The sequence below is a fragment of the Podarcis erhardii genome, assembly GCF_964252035.2.
Source record: "Podarcis erhardii genome assembly, chromosome: 6".
In the NCBI taxonomy this organism is placed as follows: domain Eukaryota; kingdom Metazoa; phylum Chordata; class Lepidosauria; order Squamata; family Lacertidae; genus Podarcis; species Podarcis erhardii.
Genome location: NC_138510.1, coordinates 53,296,904 through 53,310,342, shown reverse-complemented (window position 1 = coordinate 53,310,342; position 13,439 = coordinate 53,296,904). Strand labels below are relative to the sequence as shown.

Here is a 13,439-nt window from a genome sequence, read left to right as displayed (position 1 = left end):
GAAGCACATTGGGTAATATTATTTTTTCTACTGTGTGGTTTTTGCTCCTTTTCCTTACCTTTTGAAATGTGGCCTAGTTCCCAGGTGACAGTGATCATAATCTCCATCATAGTGGCAGCCATCACTGCATCCCTCACCTCAGCAGATGTAACACAGCCTCAAGCAGCAACTAGAGCTATGTCCCATCAAGGTGCTATAGGCCTCTCCTGCTTTCCCGCCTTTTTTAACCTCAGGGCTGTCATGAGCAGTGTGGCTGCTTTGGCCCGTTTATTCTCTACCCCAGTGCCTTACAGAGGCAGGCCAAGCCTATTGAAGCCCTTAGCCTTTCCTCTTCTGAGCAAACAGCTCTCAATTCCCCTCAGGAGTTGCAGGATAGGTGTGTATAAAGAAACAAACAGCAGTATGAAGGCCTTTCTATGTGGTGAAAAATATGCAAGCCATGCCATTGGTGAGCCAAGAGCTAATATTGGGAGGAGGGACCACCTGCCTCCTAGAGCAGCTTGGAATCAGCCCCGTGTGCTTAAGATGGTCGTTAGCCTACGTCTACGGCTGCAGACGCAGGATACCTTTTGACCACATTTGAACCGCATGTGTGCCCCCCCCCCCAAGAATTCTAGACACTGTAGTTTATCCTTCACCAATTTACAATTCCCAGCAACCCTTAACAAAACACAGGGGCAGGGATTAACTATAAAACATGCTTTAAAGCAATGTAAAGGCCCTGGTCCCCAGTTGTTTTACATCCAGAACAAACAGCTGGCTTACTTCATAAGATGATGGTGTCTGCTGAAAGCTGTAACTTCATTTCAGCATTTTACGGAGAGGAATAGCTGTTGACTCCCTCCTCTCTTGAGTAAACAGTTCGTTTTCCCTCATGAGGCGCAGGAATGGAATGTGGCAGGGGCTAAATTGTTGCACAGCAGCCTAAGCCTTTGCTGCAGGAACACAATGGAGAGAGGGTGATAGCTCCCAGGCACTGCCCTCTCTTAAGGTTTTTATAGCTCTACATTTATTTCTTATGTGAGTACATGTGTCTGGCTGTCTATGGAACAAGACTATGGAATCGCAGAGCTCATTTTACATGATGCCCAAGCATAGTACTTGTACGGAAATATGTTGCATATTAGTGGTAGGAAGGCATAGGATGACTGCTCAAATAAAACTGCACCCACCACCCATGGCCATCTTCCCAGGCTGCTGGTATATTGAACTATGTTATGATGAACCAACTAGATTTCATGGAAGAACAGGAGTAAATGCAGGTGACCACTTACCAAGTGGTAAATTACCACAGTACATATAACACTGGCACGCAGTCTACAGTATCAAGAAGCAGTTGACATGAACACTGAAGTACATTATCAACTGGCAAGTCTTATATGCATCCACCCATTGGTTGCATTTGCATATCATAAAACAGTTAGGAGGGACTAATGAATCACAATACCTGGCATAGTACAGTGGTGCCCCGCAAGACGAATGCCTCGCAAGACGGAAAACTCGCTAGACGAAAAAGTTTTCCGTTTTGGAGGCGCTTCGCAAAACGAATTTCCTATGGGCTTGCTTCGCAAGACGAAAATGTCTTGTGAGTTCCTGCGGGGTTTTTTCCCTCCCCCCCCTTTTTCTAAGCCGATAAGCCGCTTATCCGATAAGCCGATAAGCCACTAAAAGCCGCTAAACCGCTAATAGCGCTAATCCGTCAATGGGCTTGCTTCGCAAGACAAAAAAACCGCTAGACGAAGAGACTCACGGAACGGATTCTTTTCGTCTTGCGAAGCACCACTGTACTACATTTGTTTTGCTCCAAACAAACCATGATGTGAAACAAAGGTTTCTTCTTGGGTTACCCATCATGGATTGGGAGAGGGGGAATTCACTGGCTCAGGCATAATGCTAAGCCAGGGATTGTGGTTTGTAGCTCCCACTAGGGGAGGAACTAAGTGGAAGCAATCTTTGTGTTTACAGTAAACCATTAAGTATAGTTTGCTACAACATGTGAACTGAACCACTGTACCAAAGCCCATTAGGGTTGTTGCAGGACACTCAGCATGGATCAAGTGAAACACAGCATTAATGCAACGTATCACAGGAAATGTTTTCTGAAGAGAAATAATTAAGAAATGGACACGGGTTTATGTAAAAAAAATGAAGTGTATTTCAGGAGTATTTGAACATCAACATGCAGGTACAACAGGAATAAAAATTATTGCACCTCTATTATGTGGCAATTGTTCAAGTTTCTAAAAACACTTATATCCCAACATTCTGTTTCTGCTAGTCAGGTGCTGATTGGCACCAACTTGAAATTGAAGCCCATCTTGAAAGGTGGGCTCACAGCCTCCAGAATAACAAAAACCAAAACACAATGTAAACACACACACAGCTGTAAAATCACCCACTAGAAGTACGGCATCATCCTTCATGTCCAGTAAGAGAAAACTGGAGAAAGACACAATCCTCCCCACAGGAAGAAACAAACAAAACCCCCAAAGAACACCTTAATTCAGTGCTAATGAGGGAAAAAAGCCCCACAGGTCATTCCTTTTACCCTGTCTATGTTGAGTATTCTTCCGTAGCATAACAAACACCAAAAAGTCTTAGGCATTGTTCCCCAGGAGTGGTTTTTAGGCAAGGTGAATGTCTAATATTTACACTTAATATCTAGTTGATGGTTTTAGATGCACCATATAATGGTGTGAAGTATTGCTGAGAAATGCACCAGCTGGATATTGAAAGGTTTAAAGGCTGTATGAAGGAAACTAAAGTTGAAATTCTAGACACCAAACGAAAATAAGAGAAAGTGGGAAAGCAACTTGCTAAGGGAACTGTGTATATTGCATGCCTAAACAAAGTTATCCAATCACCCCCATTCATGGAACATCATGGAGATCAGTCTCAACTAACTGGATCAACACAGTATACATATAGTGGCTTAACTAGACTATAGTTATGCAAACACCTGTCTCCTCAACATGGCAACATCAGTTCAACTCTCATCACATGCTGCCTCCTGATAAGCACTTAAAAATATTAAGCCTAAGACCTTAAATTTTTCCCTCAGAAACATCATGATTGTCTGAACTCTTCAATATATATATATTAGATGTCCAAAGAATAAATCTGATTTACTGCCATGTGGTTTCGTTGCAATGATTTTTTGTGGCCAATCATTTTTACTGAAGTGGGACAACAGTTACAGGAATATATCAAGTAACATGAAAAATGAAGGCTTCTGCAGGCTTTAACAATTACATAGGTTTCCTGGTAATGGTAGAATGAATACATAAAAAGGTAATATCTAAGTGGCATCTATACAGAAATGAGATGGCCCAATATGCTTTATTTGGCTAAACTAGAGATATAAATCCTTTGGCTGCCTTTGTGTAAACAGATGCTACAAGGTATGTTTGAAGCTACATTATTCATCCCCGGGGCTCAAATTCACACAGGGTAAATCAATGCATTTAATATTTTTACATTATTCAAGTTAATGTGCATTTCTGAGTGGCTATGCCATCAATTCCCTTTCTCTGAATGTATGTATTCACTGAGGCCCCAGTTGCCTCTGTTCTGAGGGCAACACAGCAAAGGAAAGGCTGGTAAGATAAAGGTGTGGCTGGATGGACGAAAGCCTAATGGTTTATTTTTAAAATGTTAATGCATAAATTTAGCTATTGTGCACTGGTGGCAGGATTAAAGAGATTAGCAGATCTTAAATCATTGTGGGGAACTACTATTGAAGTTTTGAGTACTGAAGCTTCAGGTTCTATATGAGAAAGCCAATGGATCTTTCTGCAGCATTACAACACACACACACACACACACACACACTATTCCCTTTATTACACACACACACACACACACACACACACACACACTCACACACAGGCTAATATAAAGAAAACCCCAAATCAAAAATAAATTGGTCCAAAACTAAAACCAAATAATTGGGTATGTAGTGGGGAGAATCAGGGAGTTTGGGCAAGACTTGAAATGAGATTATAATAAATTAAGGATTTAAGAGCATATTCCTAGTCAAAAAGTACATGTAGGCTCTGTAAGGAGAAATGGTGCAGGAAGAGCCTTCATATCAGAAACCTGGCTGAGAAATAAAGCTGTGCTGTAATGAATTGCAGTGCTTGCCCTGGAGAGCGATTAGTCAACATGTGATCACCTCTGTAGGTAGAACAGCAGACTATGCAAATAATTACTTTTTCTGCTCACACAGACACATACAGATGCATTTTGTTAGGCAAGGCTGTAAGTATTGTGGAGTTTATGGAAATAGTTACTTTTGCCTATAAACTGTAATTAGATTCAATAAGTAATTTACTTGAAATGCTGCAGCTAGTGCTATACTGTATGTATCAGTGCAGTATCATAGACTCAGATGTCTTTAAGCAAAAAGCACCAACTGATGTTGAACTTTCAAAAACATTCAAAAGGTTACTTAGAAAATATAGACATTTAAGAAAGATAGTAGGTGGATTAAACAATGGAAGGGAAGGTTGAATTATAATAAACTTTCTATATGACTGAAGGGTCAATTTACTGAATTACCTACTTACACTTGGGAAAGAGACACTAATGCTAACGGGACCATTTCACTTAGACACCGTTTGGTCTTAGCTGCCTCCTGATGAATCAATGAAGATCACTTCTCTCACTCACAAAGTCAAATGAGAACACTTCACTGGATTTTAACTTTCGTCCACAACAATCAAGATAGCTCCATAAGACTGGGGATGTGATAGTCCCAAATGTTTGCCTCTCACAGCAACATGTCAGTAAAGTAAGTTAGCTTAGGTTGCTAAAGCAGGGGTGGGAAACCTGTGGCCTCCAGGTGTTACTGGACTGCAATTCCCATCAGCCCTAGGCAGCATGACCAATACTCAGGGATGATGGGAGTTATAGTTAGCAATTACAGTGAAAGCCTACAGGCCCCTTACTCCTGAGTTAGCCTAACTGAAGCACCATGTGCCTCTTTTGAGGTTACTGACTACTTTGAGCAAAAAGGATTAAAAATTCTAAAAAGGGAGAAAAAGAAGTAATCTTCTTTTAAATCAAAGCCTTTTTAAAAAAAAAATCAGAGATAAACTAAATATTTTATTTTGACGTTTTGCTTAACGTTCTTTTTAAAAGGAGGATATTGCCCCATTGCACAAGCTGACACAAGGTTTCCTCACAGATATACATAAATTGGACATCTATGATATGTAAGAAAATATGTGAGGTGGCATAATGATTCAGAACAGTCTGCCATCAAAAGTGTTTATTTTAATCCTTGCCAACTTAAAATACGTGACCTAAAATTTTGGAAACAAGGACTGAAATTTGGAATTTCTCAAAATGTGCCATTTCCAAGTGAGTGGTCTAATTTGGCAAATGTAATTCCCTGGAATTTTGAAAGAAAATAGATATTTAACAGAATGCTTCAAATTTAGGGCCAAAAATGTTGGGGGGGGGGGGGAGTTTGGAAATCATTTTTTAAATCTTGCTTTAAAGATATCCTGCTAAGAGGCATCAAACGCTGAGTACAAAAATAGAATTGCAAGAATGAAAAAGGCAAGAGTGTGAAAACACAAATCAACAAAAAAAGTTGCACAAGTTTTGTGTTTTATATTTGTGTTCTACTAATGTTGTCTTTGCTTCTGAATGTAGATATGTTGCTATGTTTTCTTCACGACGTCACCATCTGACAACAGGAAGTCTCTTGTTTGTGATTGACCTCCAGCCTCTCCGATTTCTCCTGGCATCAGAACAGTTTCCTTTTTGGAATTCTGGCTAGAATCTGGTCCAGATGAAACCCCTGTGCTCTGCCTTGCTGTGCCATCTGCTTGTTTTTCAGGTGGAGGCAATTGCCACCTGTCCTCCAAAATTTCAGGTACCTTAGAATTACCAGTCCCTGGCTTCTCTTTTGCTCCCACTGAACACTCTGGCTCCAAAGACTCTGCTAGGCTTTCGGACCCAATATGGGAACCACATATTTTAATGAGACTACCTATGCTGAAAGGTTTGGCTGTTACTGGGCCTGGGCCTTCCTTTAGTGTTTCCTGCATTTCTTCCTTTGGCATACTCTCTTTCATATGAAACAGTTCCTTCGGGGGGAACTCTTCTCTTGTTCTTTCTAGTTCTCTTGAGCCAGATACGTTAATATTTCCTGGGCCCAACATGCCTTTTGCACCTATTGCTAAAGGAGCTGGGCAAACTGATTTTCCATTTTCAGCTGCTGCATCAAGTGTGAGACTTGGTCTTCCTATAGTACAACTTAAGTTTGTATCACTTGTATGACTTTTGTGTTTTGAAACTAATGCTGCAGATGACAAAGCTTGTGATTCTTCGGCATCAGGAGACCTTTGTGAAGATGTTTTGCCACTGCTTGTCAGGTTCGGAATACTGGTGTTTTCCTTGACAGACTGGGCTTCCTGTTTCAGAGGTGCATCTTTGCAGTCCATTTGGCTTATTAGTGGATGAGAGCTTGTGCTAGTTGTGCAAGTAGAAGAAGAAAGTGCTAACAAAGGCATAATATCATGAGACAACATATAAGTAGTTTCTGTAGAAGCAAATTCCTTCAGGTTATCTTTGCCACTTGCCAGCCCTGAACAGTCACCTTGACCGAGCTGCAGATATCTCACTGGTAGGCACTTCACCTGCTCTGGGCAGTCTATGCTTTCCTGGATAATCAGAGTTTGTTTAGGGTCCTCAGCATCTTCGAAACAGGCACATTTCTGATTAGCAAGTTTGAGAGTATTGCCTTGTCCTGACTCTAATTGGGTTTCAGAATCTGTTAGCTTAACTGCTTCACAGTCACCAAATTTTTCAATAGGAGAAGTTCTCGCACAAACTTCAGATTGTGACTCATCTATACCAGCCAGTGGTGTCCTTGCAACATCCTTTGGTTTGTGTTGATCTGCCCCTTTCTGCAAACTGACAGTTTTTGGTTCCTCAGGAAGAAACGCATCATCCTCCATACTGTCTTTGCTTTCCAACTTGGAAGAATGCTTCATATCCTCGGAGAAAGGATCAGAAACTTGGTGGTCTCTACTGAAGGCTGGCCTGTCCATTTTCTTCCCATCTTGACTATCTTCTGATCCTTCGTCAGTTTCATCTTCAGAAGAATCTACTTCTGTGATGGCCTCCTGCTTCTGTAGAGACTCCCTTCGCTCCACCCTATCGTGCCGAATAGGTCCCAGTTTTCTGGAAGAAGGTTTCTGCAGGGTCCCTTTTTCTGCAAGTCCAACTTTGCCTCCAGTTGTTTCACTCATGGATTCCTGCCAACTTTGGAGGCCAGGATCTCTCTGGAGCATCTCCTTTTTGAATTCTGAATGGGAGATGTCCAAGCTATGCTTGCGCGAAGACGACATCTTTTTTTCTGAAGAGAGAGAGGAGGTAAGTTTTTCAGCTGACTGGACTCTCTTCAGCAAAGGGGATCTTGGCGGCTCAGCACTCTTGGGCCTTGAAATCTGTCGGACAAGAGGTGGGGAGGAGTGCAACTTGACAGGAAATGATTGCATGATGCCTGAACTGCCAACTGAATGCCCTGGCAAAGGAGAAGGGGAGCGCTGAGGTGACGTAGACTGTGGGGTTGGCGAGGGAGTGTGAGCTAGTGGCGAGAGAGGAATGTTCCCTGCAGATTTACGTCGTGGAGATCGATATTGCCGTTGAAGCTTTGGTGCTAGTCCATGCAAAGAGCTGGGTCGGATATGTCCCGAACTAGCAGGGGAGTTGGGAACACTCGAACTAGGTGAACTGCTCTGAGAAGAGTTTCCACCAACTGTGAACATAAAAAAGTAGGATATTAAAAAAAGCATGGAAATACATTGAGAAACATTAGGAACTGCTATAATACGTGCATCACATTTGAAATAAGTTGGCTACTGCAACCTGGCAAAGGTGGAGTTGAATTTAGGCAGTTGTGGTCCACTGCAACAGAAAATATCAGTCAGCTACACCCTGTCTCGATTGTGCTGCTTTCCCCCACTATTTTCTACACCACATTATAATTTTTGGTGCTTGGCCACAACACAGTGAGAGAATTCACGTAACAGCCATCAAACCCTTTCACCTCTTCCAAGAGGTTCATGCTTAACTTTGGGAACCCTGATAGTTTGTAAGACATGTCTCCTTGTGCCCCTCAGGCTGAGAAAATTCTACATTTTTACTACCAAGTCCGAAAAATTTGCTTAAGGTCTGCCATTCTCTACTCCCTGCTTCCCCTTTTACCTGAATGTGCAGACTCAGGAGTAGATCGGTAACTCTGTGTTGGTGAACGAGGGGAGAGGTTGTGAGTAGGTGAACCAGGAACACTCTCTCCAGATGACAGAGAACGGTTGAGAGAAGACAAACTCCTGCTGGTGTGAAGCAGAGAAGCCTGCTTGGTAATCTTCCTGAACAGAGAGCTCTTCTTCTTACTGAGAAAGTGAAAGCGAATACTATCATTATTTGTAAAAACAAATAGGATCAGCATCTTTGATATGCATCTTTTCCCAGCAAAAACTTGGATCCAGCAGAGACTTCTGTAGACAAGGTGCAGGGGGGTGGGCAAATTTTGCCGGTTTCCCTTTCTCCCTGCAACCCTACCCTGTGCTATTCCCATGCAGAGGACCCTACAGGAATCCAGAATAGATTTTTAGAAGGTGCAGATGGAGGCAATTCTGAGACCACCCTGTTCATAAGCAGGAACTTCACTTACGGAACTCTGGGTGCAACCCATAGCTTACTAAAATCGTTTCTCACTGTGTAATTCTTGTGATATAGAACATTCACTGGCAGAAGATATTTCTGCAATTTTCCTTGGCAACTGCTATCAGAGCATAATTTCATTTCCTAAGAGAAAGCATCACTAACCTTTCCTGTCCATCTTTTGTTTTGCTTTTCTTGTTCCTCCTTGCCATCTTTGATTTATAGCTGGCCTTCCGAGCTGGCCCCACTTTAATTGATGTGTTCTCAAAAGGTGTAGTAGATATGGACACTTTATTTCCACTCTGCCAACAAGAAAACACACACACACATTTTACTTATCTCTTTATCTCTCATGAGTATTTTGGTTGAGCTGGATGCTAATGCTAGGGGAAATGCCAGTCTACCACTGTGTGGCTTAAAATAGCCTCTGTAATTCTGTTTCTTCTCCAATATGTATTTATTCATTTTGTCTTTAGAAAATGCTGCTAGAAGGTCTTCTTGAGTCACAGGTTTTTCAACTAATTAAGCAACATTTTTTCTAGTTGAAGGACAGCTCCAAATAGTTTCAACACTGTGATTCCCATTATGCAACATAAATTTGTTAAGGTAACCAGAAGACAATCAAAATTACATGTCCAGCAGCTTCATGCTAGAAATTATTTCAAGCAGCATTTCCCAACTCCAGCACTTCTACTTGGTTTTCTCTTTGGTATTCCTTCCTCTTCTAAAGCATGGATGGGTTACCTGTGGACTGCCATATGTTGTTGGACCAATTCCTATCATCTTTCACTATTGACCATGGTGGCTGGGAGGTTAAGAGTCCTACAACAACAGGAGGGTCACAGTTCCCATCCCTGCTCTAAAGAAATATTTATTCCAATTACTCCCCATTCAGGCAACAGGTTCAAAGTGCATTTGCTCCTTGCATTTCTCATGCAAGTTCCTTCTTTGTCAACTGAACTCCACTGCTGCTCCATAGCATAGGAAGGCTTGCAACTTCTGTGGTGTCACAGGCACTAATCTACTTGCGAAATTGTATTCCAGAAAGCACTTCAAATGCTAGCTAGATAAAACTTTTCGACAGCAACAATATATTACAGTCTGAGTGTTAGGAAAATGAATCAGAAGCACTACCCTGAAGAAAAGCATTTGGACCTTCCAAATCAAAGAAATCATTTCACATTTACCATGTGGAAAAGCCTTAAGACAAATCAGAGCAAAATGCTTAAAAAAATAGTTTTCAATCTACAATGAGAGCAATAAGAGAAAATAGTGTTTTGCAGCTTAAAAATTAGAAGAATAATTCAAATAGCATGTTCCTTATGGTGAAAAAGGATTGATGTTTTAGTAATGCTGCTATTAATGGTTTTGGTTCATCTGCCTCTATTTTTCTAGTACAATATGCTAGGCTCTGTATTGCAGAAGCCTTAACAACGCAAGGCTCCTTGAAACTTTTACCCTGCCTCTCAAAACCAATCTTCAGGAACAGTGTACAATATAGTAATCAAAATACAAATAAAATAATTAAAACTAATGAACAGCATACAAAGAGCAACATACAAAAGCAACATAGATTAAAATCATCAGCAAGATAAAGCAAAGTCTGGGGAAATAAATGGTCAGACACCAATATGACACAAAGGGATACTCCAGGAGAACCTCCTTGGGGTAAGCATCCCTTTTTTATTAAGTATTTATGTTTATGCACATTGCACTTGTCGCACAGCACGTGTGTATACTCCATCTTTACCTTCAAGACCAACTCCACCACTTCAGTATGAACCAGTCCATGTACAGGCTCTCCATTCACATGGGTTATCAAGTCCCCTTCTCTCAGACCAGCCTCACTTGCAGGGCCACCTTCTTCTACATGCTGACAATATAGAGACAATACATAAATTTCAACAAATCATCTGTTCATGTTATCTGCCCTCAACTCTACATACAAACCAGTCTCAGAATTTCTATGCACTATATGCTATAAGGCGATGCTATGCTCACTACCAAGTTTTTCATTTGGACCTTTGTGAAGATATAAATGAACTGCCTCATACCAAGTCAGACTGCTGGCTCATCTAGCCCACTCGTCTATCTAGTGTAGGTTCTCTGGGGTCTCAGGCAGAGGTCTTTCTCAGCTTATCTACCTAACTGGAGATGTCAGGGACTGCACCTGGGGCCTTATAGCTGCATGGCATGTGGTGTGGTTCTGCTACTCATCTCTAAGTTATTAATAATAATTTCTCTCCCAATACAAATAGTTATGAATATTTATGAGTCAAGATGGGTAAACAATCAATTGCAACCATGAAAACAAACAACCCAAATGATGACGTGTTCAATTTGTGGCATGTGATCCTGTGCCTTATGACAGCTAAGTCTTCTACATAATGCAGTCCTTGTCAAGGTCAAGCAGAATAAGGATCAGAAGCAGATTTACAAAAGCAATTATTCTATTCCATATTATTATTGTATCACTGATAATTAGATTCAAACAATAATCACCATTTTGATGAGGAAACCTTAAGTGATGTCTATAGGGAAATTGGGGCACTCTTTCCCCTCCCATTTCTTTTTTTCTTTTTAACCTGTGAGCATCATGCAATTAAAACTGAGAAACATTCTTTGTGGGGAATGGCTCTGGCAAACAATCGCATATAAACTTCAAAAAGAGAACACGTATACAAGACAGGCTGTCTGAGAATACGGGTGAAGGAGAAACAGCAAGCACGCACAGCAAGCCCCTTGTATAATTCACAGCTGAACTGAATTCCAAGTCCCTAGTCAATTCAGTGGGAAGACAGTGATGCTTTAAGACATGTAATCAACTCCAGGCAGATGTGTGAAAAATCCTAAGGGAAGGAGATGATCCGAAGCAGACCATCATTGTCAACACAGCTCAGAAGGAATTAAATGTAATTAACCCAGGGGTTACAACTCTGATAGGGAGCTTCCCACCCCCCACCCATATATTTCTGCGTTGATTCTGAGAAGAGCCAAGGAAAAACAAGGGATTTTATTGGGCCCAGTTAATTAAAGGTTCTTTCCAAATTAGGCTATAAGCGAGTCATATCATGACTGAGAGGAACGTACCCAGACCATGTGTTGCACTGTGTAGACATCACTGTTCCCCATGTAGACTCTAATGGCACGAAGTGTGAAGCCGTATTTCTTCCCAGCTCGGTGGATGATGATTGGTGGTTTGGGATTCATGACAGCAGGAGAAAAGTCCCGACTTGGAGATGAGTCTCTTGAAGATGGATTGGAGGAGAGAGAATGAGGTGACATTGGACTGGCCAATGGAGAACACGTATGGTGCTCTACATGAAAATAAAGAAGGACTGCAAATTAGAAAGCCTGGTTTTCATAAGAAAATACAATGTGCATTAAATTATGAAAGCGGAACCAAATATCTTGATTTGTAACACTTGTAGAATTATAGCACTTGCATTTGAAAAAGCCTAGTGACACTTGATCCCTCTTTTCTTGGCCATTGAAAATATGTTTTAACAAATCAACATCAGAGAAACGGAATATCAGGATTGTGCATTATTTGTCACCGCTAACCTAGCCAAGTTATACTCTTATTCTGTAACTGACCTGTAAGCATGTCCTAAAAAATATTCTGATTTCAGATCTGAAGCTATGGGTTTTTCTTCTTTTATAAAATCACCTGTCTGAAAAGGAGTGATTTGACAGGCTTAACATGATCAAGAGGTTGGAGCACCTTCCTCATGAAGAAAGCCTGAAGTGTTTTGGCTGTTTAGTTTGGAAAAATTACAGAAGGCATGACGGAAGTTTAGAAAAATATTAATGGTATAGAGAAATGTTTCATATAAACAGACCAACCCTAGGAACATGAAATGAAACTGATAGTGTTTTTCTTTTCTTTTCTTTTTTGGTTGTTTTTATCTTTGTATTTTTATATTTTTGTTATTTTTTCTTTTTGGTTTTTTCATTGTATTATTTCTGAAAACCTTAATAAATATTCTATAAAATAAAAAAAAGAAACTGATGGCCACTTGAATCAAGAGTCAGGACATTAAAAAGAAGCACTTTTTAAGGCATTTAATACCATAGGATGATGTGAGATTAAGCAACTTCATAAAGGATATTCATCCACAGCCTCTGGCTGTGAACTGAATTGCCATATTCCCTATTCACTGTTTAACCACACTGTCTAGTATACCAGACAATGGGAGCAAACAGCAGGTGGTAATGGTTAAGTAAATGGGAAATATTGGCCCACATTGACTCACTTCTGGACATAAAATGGTGAACTTGACCACAGATATGAACCAATACTGTCTATGGCAGGCAATGAGAAAAAGGGCAAACCCACACAGCGAATTTTACCCATTTGAAACTCATTCTGTTGACTTAAGTAGTAAATTCACCCACAGCTTGTTCTTTCAATGAATGTTAGAGCTAATGACATGCCGGGAGCAGTGCACAGCTCCTTAAGAATGAGCCGTCAGGAGAGGGTTATATGCAAATAGCTGCCTAGGGCCATATTGCTGCCACATTGAGGTTAGATTTCTATTTTTATGGTTCAAATGAACTTAGTAACTTGATCCATTGCAGCATTTATTTATTTTTGCACCATCTCAGCTGTTCATGAAATTCTTGAAATGCAGTAATGTCGGTAGATGCCTGCACAGCTACAAGACACCTACATTTTTCTCATGCTTGCAATTTTAACATGCTGCTCCATAAACATCTACAAACAAAAGAAGCTGCATTTTAAGAAACTATAATAA

General features: G+C 40.7%; 1 protein-coding gene across 6 annotated transcripts in view; it reads right to left on the bottom strand.

Moving 5' to 3' along the window:
- Positions 1-2,131: 2,131 nt before the first annotated feature.
- Positions 2,132-13,439, bottom strand: part of MAST2 (microtubule associated serine/threonine kinase 2) — a 152,944-nt gene continuing 141,636 nt past the window's right edge. For all 6 annotated transcript variants that reach the window (XM_081868214.1, XM_081868216.1, XM_081868215.1 and 3 more), the window contains 5 exons: positions 11,773-11,999; positions 10,433-10,555; positions 8,848-8,984; positions 8,224-8,411; positions 2,132-7,774 (listed from right to left, as the gene is read on the bottom strand). In XM_081868214.1, the coding sequence (XP_081724340.1) occupies positions 5,670-7,774; positions 8,224-8,411; positions 8,848-8,984; positions 10,433-10,555; positions 11,773-11,999 (2,780 nt within the window). In that variant the 3' untranslated portion in view covers positions 2,132-5,669. The remainder of the gene's footprint in view (positions 7,775-8,223; positions 8,412-8,847; positions 8,985-10,432; positions 10,556-11,772; positions 12,000-13,439) is intronic.